This window comes from Botrytis byssoidea, assembly GCF_014898295.1.
Source record: "Botrytis byssoidea strain MUCL 94 chromosome Unknown BBYS_005, whole genome shotgun sequence".
Taxonomy (NCBI): domain Eukaryota; kingdom Fungi; phylum Ascomycota; class Leotiomycetes; order Helotiales; family Sclerotiniaceae; genus Botrytis; species Botrytis byssoidea.
In genome coordinates, this window is record NW_024065846.1 from 986,160 (window position 1) to 999,294 (window position 13,135).

The 13,135-nt window shown below is 44.9% G+C and overlaps 4 protein-coding genes across 4 annotated transcripts; 2 read left to right on the forward strand and 2 right to left on the reverse strand.

Moving 5' to 3' along the window:
- Positions 1-259: 259 nt before the first annotated feature.
- Positions 260-4,087, reverse strand: EAE97_003115 (uncharacterized protein; the record flags this gene model as incomplete). The annotated part of the gene is made up of 3 exons (XM_038873627.1): positions 260-3,146; positions 3,308-3,913; positions 3,966-4,087. 3 exons carry the CDS (start codon positions 4,085-4,087, stop codon positions 260-262), a joined length of 3,615 nt encoding a protein of 1,204 aa, XP_038735490.1.
- A 1,460-nt stretch (positions 4,088-5,547) lies between these two features.
- On the forward strand, positions 5,548-7,268 carry EAE97_003116 (uncharacterized protein; the record flags this gene model as incomplete). The annotated part of the gene is made up of 2 exons (XM_038873628.1): positions 5,548-5,685; positions 5,886-7,268. 2 exons carry the CDS (start codon positions 5,548-5,550, stop codon positions 7,266-7,268), a joined length of 1,521 nt encoding a protein of 506 aa, XP_038735491.1.
- Positions 7,269-7,776: 508 nt separating this feature from the next.
- Positions 7,777-8,943, reverse strand: EAE97_003117 (uncharacterized protein; the record flags this gene model as incomplete). The annotated part of the gene is made up of 1 exon (XM_038873629.1): positions 7,777-8,943. One exon carries the CDS (start codon positions 8,941-8,943, stop codon positions 7,777-7,779), a length of 1,167 nt encoding a protein of 388 aa, XP_038735492.1.
- A 1,842-nt stretch (positions 8,944-10,785) lies between these two features.
- EAE97_003118 (uncharacterized protein) lies at positions 10,786-13,101 on the forward strand (the record flags this gene model as incomplete). The annotated part of the gene is made up of 3 exons (XM_038873630.1): positions 10,786-11,723; positions 11,773-12,474; positions 12,525-13,101. 3 exons carry the CDS (start codon positions 10,786-10,788, stop codon positions 13,099-13,101), a joined length of 2,217 nt encoding a protein of 738 aa, XP_038735493.1.
- Positions 13,102-13,135: the final 34 nt, after the last annotated feature.

The following is a 13,135-nucleotide window of genomic DNA, read 5'->3' on the forward strand; positions in this document are numbered from 1 at the left end:
TATATATTATCACGTTGATTCATTCGTTCAACATCCCAGATGTGCTCTATCTTCGCTACGTTTCCAAATCTATGTAACCAATGTAAAAATCCACGAAGAGAAAATAATTGAGAAAACCTAGTGATCATCCATTGTCATAATGTCATTATAATTTTGTGCATATGTCTCATTTGCATCGCATCCCGAAAATATCCCCGTGGCTCCGATCAAGAATGTAAATATAACTCCTCTCGCCTCCTGTCAACCTTCAATTGATTCGTCACATGACTACGCATTTTGCTGCATTCTTCTTCTGCTGCGGCTGCGGCTGCGGCTGCGGCTGCACCTCTGAATCTTCTGCTACAATCGCTGGTGAAGTAGCAGGTCGCGAATCCCATGTCACGTCTGTCCAACCTGCACTACTTGCCGCATCGCTTTTGTGCTTAGTTCTCTTTGCCATCATACTCTTTCTCCAGCCGTTTTTCTTAGCATTTTTGACATTTCGTGACGCACTGCGCTCTGCTCTGCTTGGTTGTCTGGTAATAGGTATTGGCGGTATATTGTAAGGTGAGGTGACTCGAGTAGAAGTTGCACTATGGATTGTCTCGAGACGTTGGAGAGGTGGACGTAGGCTGTTTGGCGACGCAGAATATCTTTGCGAACCAAGGCTGGTTCGTCGAGAAGGAGAACCATGACCAGAAGGAGGACGAAGGCCTGTGTTCGGACGGTTAGGGCTTTCTCCGTAAGTCCCAGCGGCTGCACGGGGTGGTGTAGACAGGCGACTTGATTGCTCAGGAGCAGTATGAGAAGCTTGTTGAGATTGATTGATAAAACCTTGCAGTGGCACAGAATCTCGAGGGTTAGAGCCAGAACGACGTCGAGATGGATCCCTGAGAATATCTGGACGTCCACTTCGACTATTGAATCGCGCCAAAAGATCGGCACTAGGCATCACTAACCCAGAGACTCCGTCCACAGGAACCTCCACAGGTGCAGAATTGACTCTCCTCCAAATAGTGATAGGTTCATCGGTAGACTCTGAGAGAGCTGAGCTGAAAGGAGTGTCCCCCATCCGTGGAAATGTTGAGCTTTGCTGCACAGCCCGTACATCGGGCGTTCCCTGTGCTGGTACTGTGTGTGAAGTAGAATTTAGTTGTGGAGGATCAGACTCGTCTCTTTGTTCTCCGGCTATAGCGGTCGTAGGTCTGCTATTTTGCATAAGAGAGACTTGATCATCAACTGTTGTAGTCTCCCAATCTAACAAGCGCCTATCAAGAGTTGCATTCATAGGCTGAGGAATGGGGGAGACAGGAGATTGTAACGTGGCTCTCATAGACGAGTTAGAATTGTAATCGAGCATGCTATTCTCGTCATCGTTGTGTTCTACAGGAGGTCGGGAGCTTTGCTGGGGCAAGGACCGTGTAAGGCTTGGTTGTGGAGTACCGATTGGGGAAACATCATAAAGGCTGTCAAAATCAGAGGTCGTAGGACGTTCATCAAAGTTTGCAATGGAAGGACTTGTCACTGGTCGAGCCACCTCTTCATCCACAGGGCTAGTTATGGAAGGTGCAGTTGTTGTATCGCTGAGGGACCGGCGTAAAGGGAACCTTTGCTCCCGTAAAGCTTCAAGAAGAGGTCGTTGAAGAACTGGTGCATCCAGTCTTGGGAGGTCAAGGACTGTAGCTCGTTGGTTGTTCGCTGCTTGCATCAGCCTCGCATGATCCGCAAGTATAGATCTTTGAATATGTTCAGGGAGTGGAGGGACCGGATCTTTTTGATAAGGAGGAGGTGGAGGTTCCCAGTTGTCTGCATCGCTTTCGTGTGGATGCTCATTACGGCCATCTGCACGGCGGTACTCGACATGTTCCTGTATCATAGAGCGAGGATGTAATCTTCTATTGACGGCAGCAGCTGTGGCAGCGCGGCGTAGAGTCGTACCTGAGCGAGGTGCGGCATTCGCATAGGGGTCATCAAAAGCTTCTTGGTCATCATCAATAGAAGCCGTCTCTCCTGAATCAGTCGTATTTCCTAGGCTGTTCATTTGTCTAGGTAAAGGAGGAAGCGTGACGTTAGATGAATTGCTCATGTTAGGCAGTGCAGGAATTGGTGGTGGTTCCGGGCGTGTCATAGTGGTAGCTGAGCGAGCAATACTAGCACGGTAACTTCTTCTCTGTGCTACTGTTCTTCTCCTGACAATTGCCACCTCTGTGTCTATGTCCCTATGTTCTTCCTCTAGGATTTCCGGATCGTCTCGTTGGCCCACCTCTATGGTTGTTGTAGTTTTCTTGCCGTTGCTCGTGCCACAGGAAAAATCTAGGACACAAATACGGCCGCCATCTACCGGACTCATACTATCATCCTCGTCTATGATGCATTGGCGTTTTACTCCCGGTGCAACCGCTATAAGTCTTTCACCTTGGAGCTGTTTTGATTCTTCTTGGACCCAGCTCAGAGCACTTACTCCGTCCAAAGTGGTTATATGATAGCCTTCAACAAATGTATTGCGCGACTTGTCGCAGAGAAGTTGCCATTGTGGAATACGAATACTGCTATGGTCCAAAGATCGATTTACAGAGCGCAACGATGGGGCGCTGTTTCGACGTCCGATTTGACTTAGAGGTGTGCCTGGTGCGGTTTCTGTATTACTATTCGAGCCCGCAATGATAGGTGCAGGATCCAAATTCTCCGGAATTCCCCAAAGCCAAACGCTACCTCGACTATAACCAACTGCTGCTAGATCTCCAGACTTGTTTGCTGCTGCTTTTGATGCAGGTGGTTCCCCATTAGGCCCAACAAAATGAACTTTACCATTGCGTAAATCATCCATCCTTACTGCCCGAAAAGTTTCAAAAACTCGATCATATGTAAACGTCCAGCTTGCTTCGTCATCATCTAGACTGGGTAATAGAACTGCATGACTACAGTCTCGGCTACCAGTGGGGAAGAGTATTGAAGTTGTCCAAAGAGCACTTATGCTATCTTCAGGGGAGACGCTCCCAGGATCATAATATGGCGCGGTCAAGACGACGGTACTAGGGCTTCTAGACTGTAATGTGGTGCCCAAAAGTAAGTCAGAATCACGAGAAAAAGTCAGAGAGTCAACCCCATAGGCTTTTACAGCGCGACTTGTACCGATCTCACGCAGAGAAGTCAATTCTACTCCAGAGCTATGAGCGGCGGGTTAGCAGCACTTCGACAAGTAAGGAGCAGGGTAATAACGAAAGATATGGACAAAAATTTCCGATATACTCAGAAGAAGAAAAATTGGCTACAAGGAACAAAGTAGAAAGGATGGTTTAGGAAAAGTTATCAGATGCAATGCACTTACTCATAAGCCGCGGCAAGGACTTGTCCGGTTGGTGAAAGAGCGATGGTCCTTGGTGTATGATCTAGTGTTACAGACCTTGTATGCTTTGGCGGACGCACAGTCAGGTCGTAAAGGTTGACCTGAAGATCGGTCGACAATACAGCAAGTAGAGATCCATCATCTGTAATTGTTGTCGCTGCGGGTCGTCGCAAGATCTTAAGTTCTCGTATGATGTGAACCTCCGGGGCCGTAACATCTATTATGTGAATTCGAGATGAATTATAGGCTAGAACCAGAACTCCACGAGGAGAGATGGAGAAATGGCAGGCCTCACCTCCGGGCGCACTGGATGAGCCTATCGATGTCGAAACTAGATTGATGACTGTCTCTTGAGGTCGTAAATATGCTTCAAATAAATTACGCCTGACCTCTTGGGCGAATAGACCTCGCAGACGTAGAAGACTGTCCTTATCCTCTAAAGCAGGATTTGTTTTATGTGCGGCCGAGTAGGAAGGACATTGGGTGAGTTGGTGCGAGTAAAGGTAGGCTTGTTGCGAGATGCCCCTCCATCTTGAATTCAGTAGAACGAGGGAGGCAAAGGTATTGGCATTGGTAAGAAGAAGGATTCTACAAAATACGATTAGATGTTTGACATAACATTTTTAGTTCATGCGCTCACTGTAGAATGATATCTTCAGGTAGCCTTTCAAATGCGCTCTTCTCCATCTTGTATGTTTCTGACAATTGTTCCTCAGATCCGACCGAAGGGATTGAACTTATCGACGCGCTTCTATTCGACATTTTTTGTAATTGAAGTCTATTGTCGTAAATTCATTTGCGCTGTATTAGAATTACTGCAATGGAAAAGAATCCAAGAGTGTATCTGGCTCGCAGATTCGCATGCGCGAATACGGGTTCGTGGATCTCGACAGGAATATTAATTGAGCTTAAAGCTTAATGCTTAATGTAAGATTAATGTGATAGGAAAGTTCGCTTGAAACATGGTTGTAGCTAAGCCTCCAAGGCTATCAAGGCTATCTTCTCTTTCTGAGTGAATGTTATTGAATTCAAGCGCCTTCACAGCTAATTGAGGGTGCAATGAAATCAAAGTTGTAAGCAACGAAAGATTGCCTGGGGATCAGTGATGATCGACGTCGCATCAACAATCGAGGGGGTCCAGCTGCCAATAATAGCACAAGTAGGGATTGGGGTAGAAGAACTTTTATTTCTGAGATTTATACACACAAATAAAATGGGAAGGATGAGGGGGCGAGAGAGAAGTTGATATCTTGTGAAGTCGAAGATGTTATTCCTCGTAAATAAGGAGGTAGACGTATATTCTATTGCCTGATATCTCTATGTATCTACCTATGTATCCATGTATCAATGCTATGTTTACTGTATGTATCCCCTAAACCTTTTGTCTAATCAAGATGAAAGGATCAAATACTTCCTACCTAAGTACCCAGAAACGGCAAATTGAAGGATCTCCATTTCAGGTACAAATCAAAATCCTAGACGCTCGGGAAAATGGATCTATGGGTTCTTACGAATGAGAAGTCACATATAAAAGCTAGTGGTACAAGATCCTACCCAATCAGGATATCTACCGCCGAGTAAAGTTTCGGACTCGAGGCTTTGCAGGTGTTGAACACATGAAGACGCTCTTCTTTGTTGGGTATATCTACTGGATACCTGGTATCTAACAGTTGGTCAATATATCACCAATAGCTATCCAATCGACTAGATCTATAGCGCGCCATGATATCGGCTGAAGCATCAGAGAGAATCATGTACCTACCGAGCACTTATTGTAGATGGATATGATTCAATCATACCAGACCACGATTCTATGAGGAAGAAATACCTACCTCTCTACTTGGAAGTCTATCCAGGTAGATATCTAGGAATAGCTCAAGTTATAGATCCCATTCGTCTAAATAGATAAGACATCGATATCGGTATCGGCATCTTGCAGTCAACAATAATGGAGGATATCTCATCACGTGCTTATTTGATGCATTACATAATTAATTACTTAAGACCCCTTATTAGTCATTATATGGAGACTTTCATCACTTAGATCGAAGCTAAGCTCAAGCAAATTTTAGCTTCGCGAGGCCCTTTTCTTGCTTTCCAATCTTCATTCCACCTTCCACCTTCCATCTTTTCATCTTTCCATCTTCCCATCTTTCCATAACTACACATTTTTTCATGAACTTTATCATTTCTTTTTCATTGTCTCCTTCTTTCTGTACATCATGCCATTGCAAGACCTTGATTATGAGGAACTTACCAATACCTTAATTAACAACTTTAATATTTTAGCAGATGAAGTTCAACTTCTAAGTGATAGAAAAACAATTCTAGAACACAAACTGCGGTATTCGCATTCTCAAGTAAGTTTGAATGTTTTCTTCACAATCACACCCCCTCATGTCTTTTTAATGATGTACACAAATAGCTCTAGAACAAAGTTACTTGTTGCAAAGTAGCAATGCCGATAAACTACAAATTGTCTGAATCTTTTGACTCTCGACGTCATTTTATAATTTTTGAATTAGTTTTGCGCAACCAAGACTAACATATACCTTCATAGTATCAATCTTTGGCAGATAAATATGCCCCCTCAGACCCTGAGATAGCTAGTACACTGGCAAAGCTTCAACTTCCTCCAGATTTACAAGTAACTGTTCCTGATCGTGGTGGGTTTGTTCCTTTGCCACTTCGTAAGCAACCAACCTCGAAGCAGCAGACTGCCGTTGCAATAAGGGACGGGAGAAAGGCAGCGCAGCGTCTTGCGGCTTTATCTGGAAAGTCTGCCGGATCTACAACTAGTAAAAGTATATCCGGTGGGAGTAGTAATATGAGATTTTCAGCACATCGAACCTCCCTTTCAACTGTTCTCGAACAAGATTTCACTGTGCCTGGAAAGAAGAGTTCATTATTGTGTCCATTTGTAACTATGCCTGACGGAACGAAATCCATGAAGAACCCAAATGCTCAGGATACCAGCACTGGTGAATCCGATCAACCTTTGACTCCTATCGATAACCAAGACCCCACTCCCCACCACTCCTCAGATCCTATATGTGCGCAAATGTACGCCGAGACGATGTCGTCCCCGCCCCCATCAGCATCAGGCCCTGGAGCTCAATGTCCAATTCGATATCTCAATCAGCATTCACCTGAAGAGATTGCACGATACTTTGAAATTCACAAACACGAAGTTCCCCGCAGTCATGAAGTTTGCGTCAAGCGATATCAACGAAATGAGGATGATGTGAGGATGCTAGATGCGAAATATGGAAACCTTGTGAGCATGATTCAGGGCCTGGGACAAAAACATCAGCCAATGTTACCTACGAAGGAAGAGCAAGAAGCATATGAGGTTGAGCGCGCCTCTAATGAGAGAGTGGAGAATTGGGCAAATAATGTCAGTGTTGATGGGAATGATTCGCTGCCTGGATCTCAATCTTCTCCCGCAGACGACAGAGAAAGTCGCTTTGATAGGCCAATGAAGGAAGTTAGGGTTGGGGAATCCCCAAGCAGACCATGGGGAATCTCTGTTCCAATCTACGATCAGCCACCATACCATAGACCTGTATCCCCACCACCAGCGCCTGTATCGGTTCCTCTGGACAATTATTCGAAACCTCCTGGGAAGTGTCCGTTTGGGCATACTGCAGGATCGAATGCGCAACCAAAATCAACACAAGAATTACCAGCAACTCCAGTTGATGCGCAAAGACCAGCAGGTTGTCCTTTCAGCCAAGGCCAAAAGGTACAAAAAGAAGAGTCCCCCTCTACAAACTATGTTGCGCCTCCCATATTACACAACCAACCGGCCTTCATTCAACCAGAACAACTCCAGATGCAGGGTAATGGGCCAAAGATGGTTTTTACAGGGCCCGTATTCATAGGATATCCGATCGAACAGGCAGTGGCTTTCATGAAACAGTATCAGGCACAAAATGAATGAATATACGATTTGACGACGAATTATTGACAGCGAATGGTTTTGAGATCTGGTTTTAGCGATGGCGTTTTAGCGGTGCATCTGGAGTGAGTGTAAATGGCGTTCTTTTGTAGGAATATCATTCTGTTTTCTGCACAACTCGGATACTTTTGGCCGAGACAGGCACACATTAGGTTAAGTTCATAGTGAACAAGCGTCATGAAATACCACGAATTAAAATGTTCAAATCAAATAATACAAAGATGCTACAGAACGAGCAAATGTTTTCATTGCATCTTCAGATGTTGATGGTGTCAAAGGTCGTTATACTCTTTTAACTTCTGACTAGATATCTTTATCGTCTTCTAACGTAAAGAAGAAATGCATAAACCATATCCCCTTTAATCATTTCCTTCTTCCGAACGCCAAATTGTGGTGACACAATCAGACCCAATCAAACCCAGTATGTATCCAGTATATGTTTCATACAACATGCCTCATCATGAATTACATATCAAAACCCCATCGAAATCTAAGTTCTCGTTGTCTTTCCAATATCCGCTTCCTCATCTAAATCTCCATTTGCAAAAACATGACCCTCATCCTCATCTACAAAATCCGTGTATCCCGTCTGTGCATCGTTGTCCCATAAAGATATATCATCATCATTCATCAATGCCGCATCATCATTGTTAGCATCGCTGTATTCTGCGACGACTCTTCTACCGGCAGCCACATCCCCATTTGCAGCTTCAAGCTCCTCGATCTCGAGTTCTTTGGCGCGCGCCATGGTGCGCTGGTAGATTATATAGCCGACGGTGGCACCGAGTCCAGCTCCGATGATTATACTGGCGTAGTTTATTAGTTTGGTGGAGGTATCCATTTCTTCGTCGCCGGCGAGCGAGCCCAGACGACTGCCAATGAAAACGTGGATGAGGAGTTTGGGAGTTACCAAGCCCGTAGCGAGGGCATAGTTGAGGGGATGCACAGTGGGGAAAGTGGCGATGGCGGCGTTGGAGAGGGAGTATGGGAGGGGGCAGAGACGGATCATGCAGAGAATCTTGATGCCGTCGTGTTTGAGAGTGAGAGCAAGAGCTTCAAAGCGTTTATCTTTTCCCACGAGACGATGTACATAGCTAGAGAGAATGGTTCGGGAAGCTAGGAATGAACAGAGAGAACCTGCTATTGTTGCGGTCGCCACAATGATCCAGCCCTTGGGGACTCCGAAGACAAATCCGGCAATGGTGATGGTGGAGGAATAGCCGATGAGAGGTGGGAATGCGGCGACGAATGTCATGGCCCACAGAATCATCCAGCCTCCCCGCATATCCCGCCAGCGTTCTGCGAATGGAGCAAGACTGGCGAAGATTTGATGTTGATAGACTAGAAATAGAACGACGAGAATAATATTAAGAATCGCAGCCATAATGGCCAGGCATTTTTGAAGAAGAGAAAGCTTTTGCCATGTTGAAACGAGCTTTCGTTGTAATTTTTCGGCCTTGCGGAGAATTTGGTCTTTGAGGGAATTGGTAGGTTGGCTTGAATATGGCGAGGCTGAATTGTTTCCTCTTCGCACATTGGAAGATATACGTCTGGACCATGGTGGCCTTTCTGCGTGTTGATCTGGAGAGGAAGGAGACTCGAGAGGACTTATGGGTAAAGCCAAAGCTCTCGCGGTCGAGCTGTAATCGGCCGGCATTGTGGAGGTTGTTCGATTTGTGCTTATAATATGAACACCGAAATGATAGATAGTTGGTTGATAATTCGGCTTCTGTGGCTCACAGATCGAAAGTTAGGCGATGAAAAGAGCTAAAGTATCGTCGCAAGATGCATTGATAATATCGTCCAAGTGAAGACGTTGTTTGATAGATGGTTTCTGCCCGGCATGTAGGGTCTCGAGGGCTGTGCTGATGGATTTTTTGAAACGGCGGAGAACGGAGATGCGATGCTCACTAATAGCGTAGCTCGTATTTTAGGAAAGTAAAAGATGGATTGAATGAAAGTATAACAAAATGAAAATGAAAATGAACATCCCACAATCATACCAACATATTGGTGAGAAAGGTGTTGATTTTGAAGAATCACCTAGGAGAATTAATAAGTGGTATATGTATGTGTATATAGGTAGGTATGCATCTTCTGTATCTCATCCTCAAATGCTCGTATACCTAAACTGGAAGTGTTATCTCCAACGCGACGCCGCACTCTTGCTTCTACGTCACTTTTGTCTCTGAATATCAATCCCTACAATTGATGAATACCTAGGTAGTAGGTACCTACCTAACTAGTACTCAAGCTTTTATGAGGGGTCGTGGAGATCAATCACATGATGATCGATTTGGCAGAGCAGCAAATTGTGAAAAGGGGTTACCTAGTAGGTATGTAGGTAGTAAGTTCTCTGGGGGACCGAGTCAAATCGTTTGAAGCTGAAAGGAGATACTAGGTATTCATCATCGCGAAGGTGACATTATTATGTTTATTATATGATAATTATAATCATAAGTCTAGGTACAAAGCTAGTGAGATCTCGTGGAAAGAAGTGTTACAACTTACAACAGGGGCTTTTCAGGTACACCCCTTGTACAGTAATAAGTAGTAAGTAGTTCATAGTCGGAAAAAAGCCTTGAGCTCGATGTGTATATACATATATGTATGTATATCCTCAAATCGTATAAGTAAGCAAAAAGTTAAATTGATACCTATCAAAATCAATCAATATGATCAAGTAGTATTGTGTTGTACTCTCCTCCATTGTCCTTCGTATACTTGAGTGATAATACTCCTTCATGCTCCTACTTCTGCAGCTGCTACACATACTAGGTATGCTTTTTTCTCACCTCACCGCTTGCATGGCTGTCCTGTCTGTCTAGTCAGCACATCAACGTATATATCCAATACATTCATTCTACCTCTCCCCTATCCTCTCCTGGTGTTAGAATATATCATTACTACGGACTATATTTTGCTTGGCTGACTTCTTGCTGTACAAATCGGATCGACCCAGCATTCCAACCAATGAACTTCCATTTCTTCTAGAAACTAAAGGAAACCCTGACCCCGATAGGCCAGCCTCATCATCTTATGGAGAGCTAGAGGTGCTGTCCGATATTCCAAAACCCCACGAATCTACCTGTCGAAAAACACAATTTGGAAATAAATCCCCTTTCTTTCTCTTTGCTTCCTTTTCTTAAAGTAAATCCATGTTCGCTCGGAAAAAGAAAAGTATATTCTCTCCCATCATTCATCTGACAATGTAAGAGCCTGGTGCCTTTGTTGTGTCGAGCCTTGCTACGGATCACCGTATTGTCTTGCCTTACTGCGTACATCTTTCGAGGTGTCTTTCCCTGATCGAATCATCAATCGCGAACTCCGGTCTCACCTACCTTACATTTCTTAAACACCCCCCCCCCCCCCCTCAACATCTTTCTTTTTTATAAACTTTCTACACTTTCATTTCTCACCTCTACTTCCTGTGAAATACAACCTTCCTGAAAGCCATACAATAATCTAATCCGATCATTACTCAAAGACCCTTGGCAAGATGGTGGCCGACGATACTTACGAGATCTGCCTGCCTATCCTCGAAGATGCTACCCTAGAGGACGAAGACAAGACGGATAAATTGGAGGACTTACTAAAGAATGAAACTACAATGACAGGAACAGTTTTGGAGAATGCTGTGTTGGATGTATTATGGCGATATCGCGAGAGCGCTGCGAATGCCGCTAACTCACCACCCGCAATGCGACATACAGTCTTGCGTCGCCCATCCCCTGCTCCATGGCAGATTCCACGTGGTGGAACACCATTATCTTCATCCCCTCGTCTTGGAGTCAGTCCCCTTGCTCCTCATGGATTTATGCCGCAATCATTTTCTCGAACAAAGTCTATCCAGGGTTCCCCTTTTACCTCACCGCGACCCTCCCCACGCCTCGCATTTTCCAGCCCTGCGATCCCTCATAGTCCAAATCTGAACGCGTACGAGTTTCCGACTGATACCAGCCCTACGCAAGACATATATGGAGATTATGGAAGTGAAAATGTAGACTGGCTTGTGAATGATGATGCCGTTAGTATCACATCATCGTCCGTCGGCGGAAGTGGCCTCAACGCTGCAGCTGCTGAATACATTTCGCCCCAACAAAGCGACATGAGCTCTCATGAAATGTTACGGTCAATTTTTGGCCCCTCGAAATCAGTTGAAGAAATCGAAGCTGCACTTGCTTTACACGGATACGACTTGAGCGCTACTATTGCTGCTTTCATGGATAGTCAATCTGCCGAAGCTGCAGTACAAGCAGATGGAGATGGTACCAAAGCCATTTTAATTGGTAAGTCAATGGCAGCGGACGTACCTCGACCGAATACTCCGGCTGGGCAACAACGAAGTGGTGTTGTCTGTCGATTTTGGTTGTCTACTGGACAATGTCTTCGTGCGGATTGTAGATTTAGCCATGATTTAAGTAATCACATTTGCAAGTAAGTTTTATCCTACTCCTATAGATTTACACCCCTCATTTTTATGCAGGTATTGGGTCATGGGCAATTGCCTTGCGGGAGATACATGTATCTTTAGTCACGATCCCTCATCGTTTATGAGCCGACTCTCTCTCGAAGGAGGTAGCACGCCCCCAACTTCAAATGCACAACCTAGTTTCCAGTTCCAAGATTACAATGCATTCCCGTCTTTACAATCAATGCAAGAGCAGTGGCCAAACTCTTATTCGTCAACAAATGCATTCAGCAACTATCAACAAGGCGGCTTCACTCCACCGCCCGGTTTCAAAAGTCTGCAAGGTTATAACAGTGATGGAAGCCAGCGATCTCGGCCAAGTAGTCGAGCTAGAGATGCTCCCGCAGCTCCAGCTCTTGATGACACAGAAGCATTTCCATCGTTGGGCGCTGTGAGTACAAAGGGCAAAAAGCATCACGGGAAACGAGGTGGTCATGGGCACAACCACAAAGAAAACAACAGCCCCAGCTCCCTTGCCGATGTAGTAAAGCTATCCCCTTTACCAGGCCCTGGTATGATGCAAGAAAAGAAAAAGATTGGCAGAAACGGTAGCTCCAATAACGTTCGCAATGGCGAGAACAGCGCTGCTGCACAAGCTATATCACCCCCTCAACACATTCCGTGGTTAGAAACAGGAGAAAGAGCCAATAAAGCATACCTCAAAGCCAGACAAGATGCAATCAAGCATGGTGGTTTGAGGAACAAATTCTTACAAAGGTTAGTCAGTGAACCACACTACACAATACATTTTTATTAAAACAACTTAGTGCCGCTCAAGCTTGGAACCGTAATGATGCACGTGCTGCAAAAGCACTTAGCCTTCGTGGTCAAAGTGAGAACGATCTCATGAGGAAAGCACACCGAGAAGCAGCTCGTGAGCTTTACGAAGAACGTAACAAAAGCAACTCCCCAAACGCCGAGCTTTACGTTGATTTGCATGGCCTTCATCCCGAAGAGGCTGTTGAATACCTTGAGCGCGTCCTTCTAGACAACAGCAAAGAATCAAGACCCGTTTACGCTATCACAGGTACAGGTCATCATAGCAAAAACGGCAAAGATAAGGTTGGCAAAGCCATTCGTACATTCTTGAACGAATGGAGATACGCATACCGCGAATTTTCAGTCCCTGGTGATAGAAACAACGTGGGTGGTATTTTGGGCATTGACGCTCGATCTTATGACAAGACTTTGTCTAGGGAAAGCAATGGCGCAGATGGTTCGAAGGAAGAAGTTGATATCTTGAGTCAAGGTCATGAGATCGGTGGTGGTAAAATCAAGCTTCTAGTACGAAACCAAGATCGAAGTCAAGATGTTCCTAAAGGACCTAGCGGTAAAGGTCGATGACCCAGAATTAAAGAATAAATAAATTATTAAACAA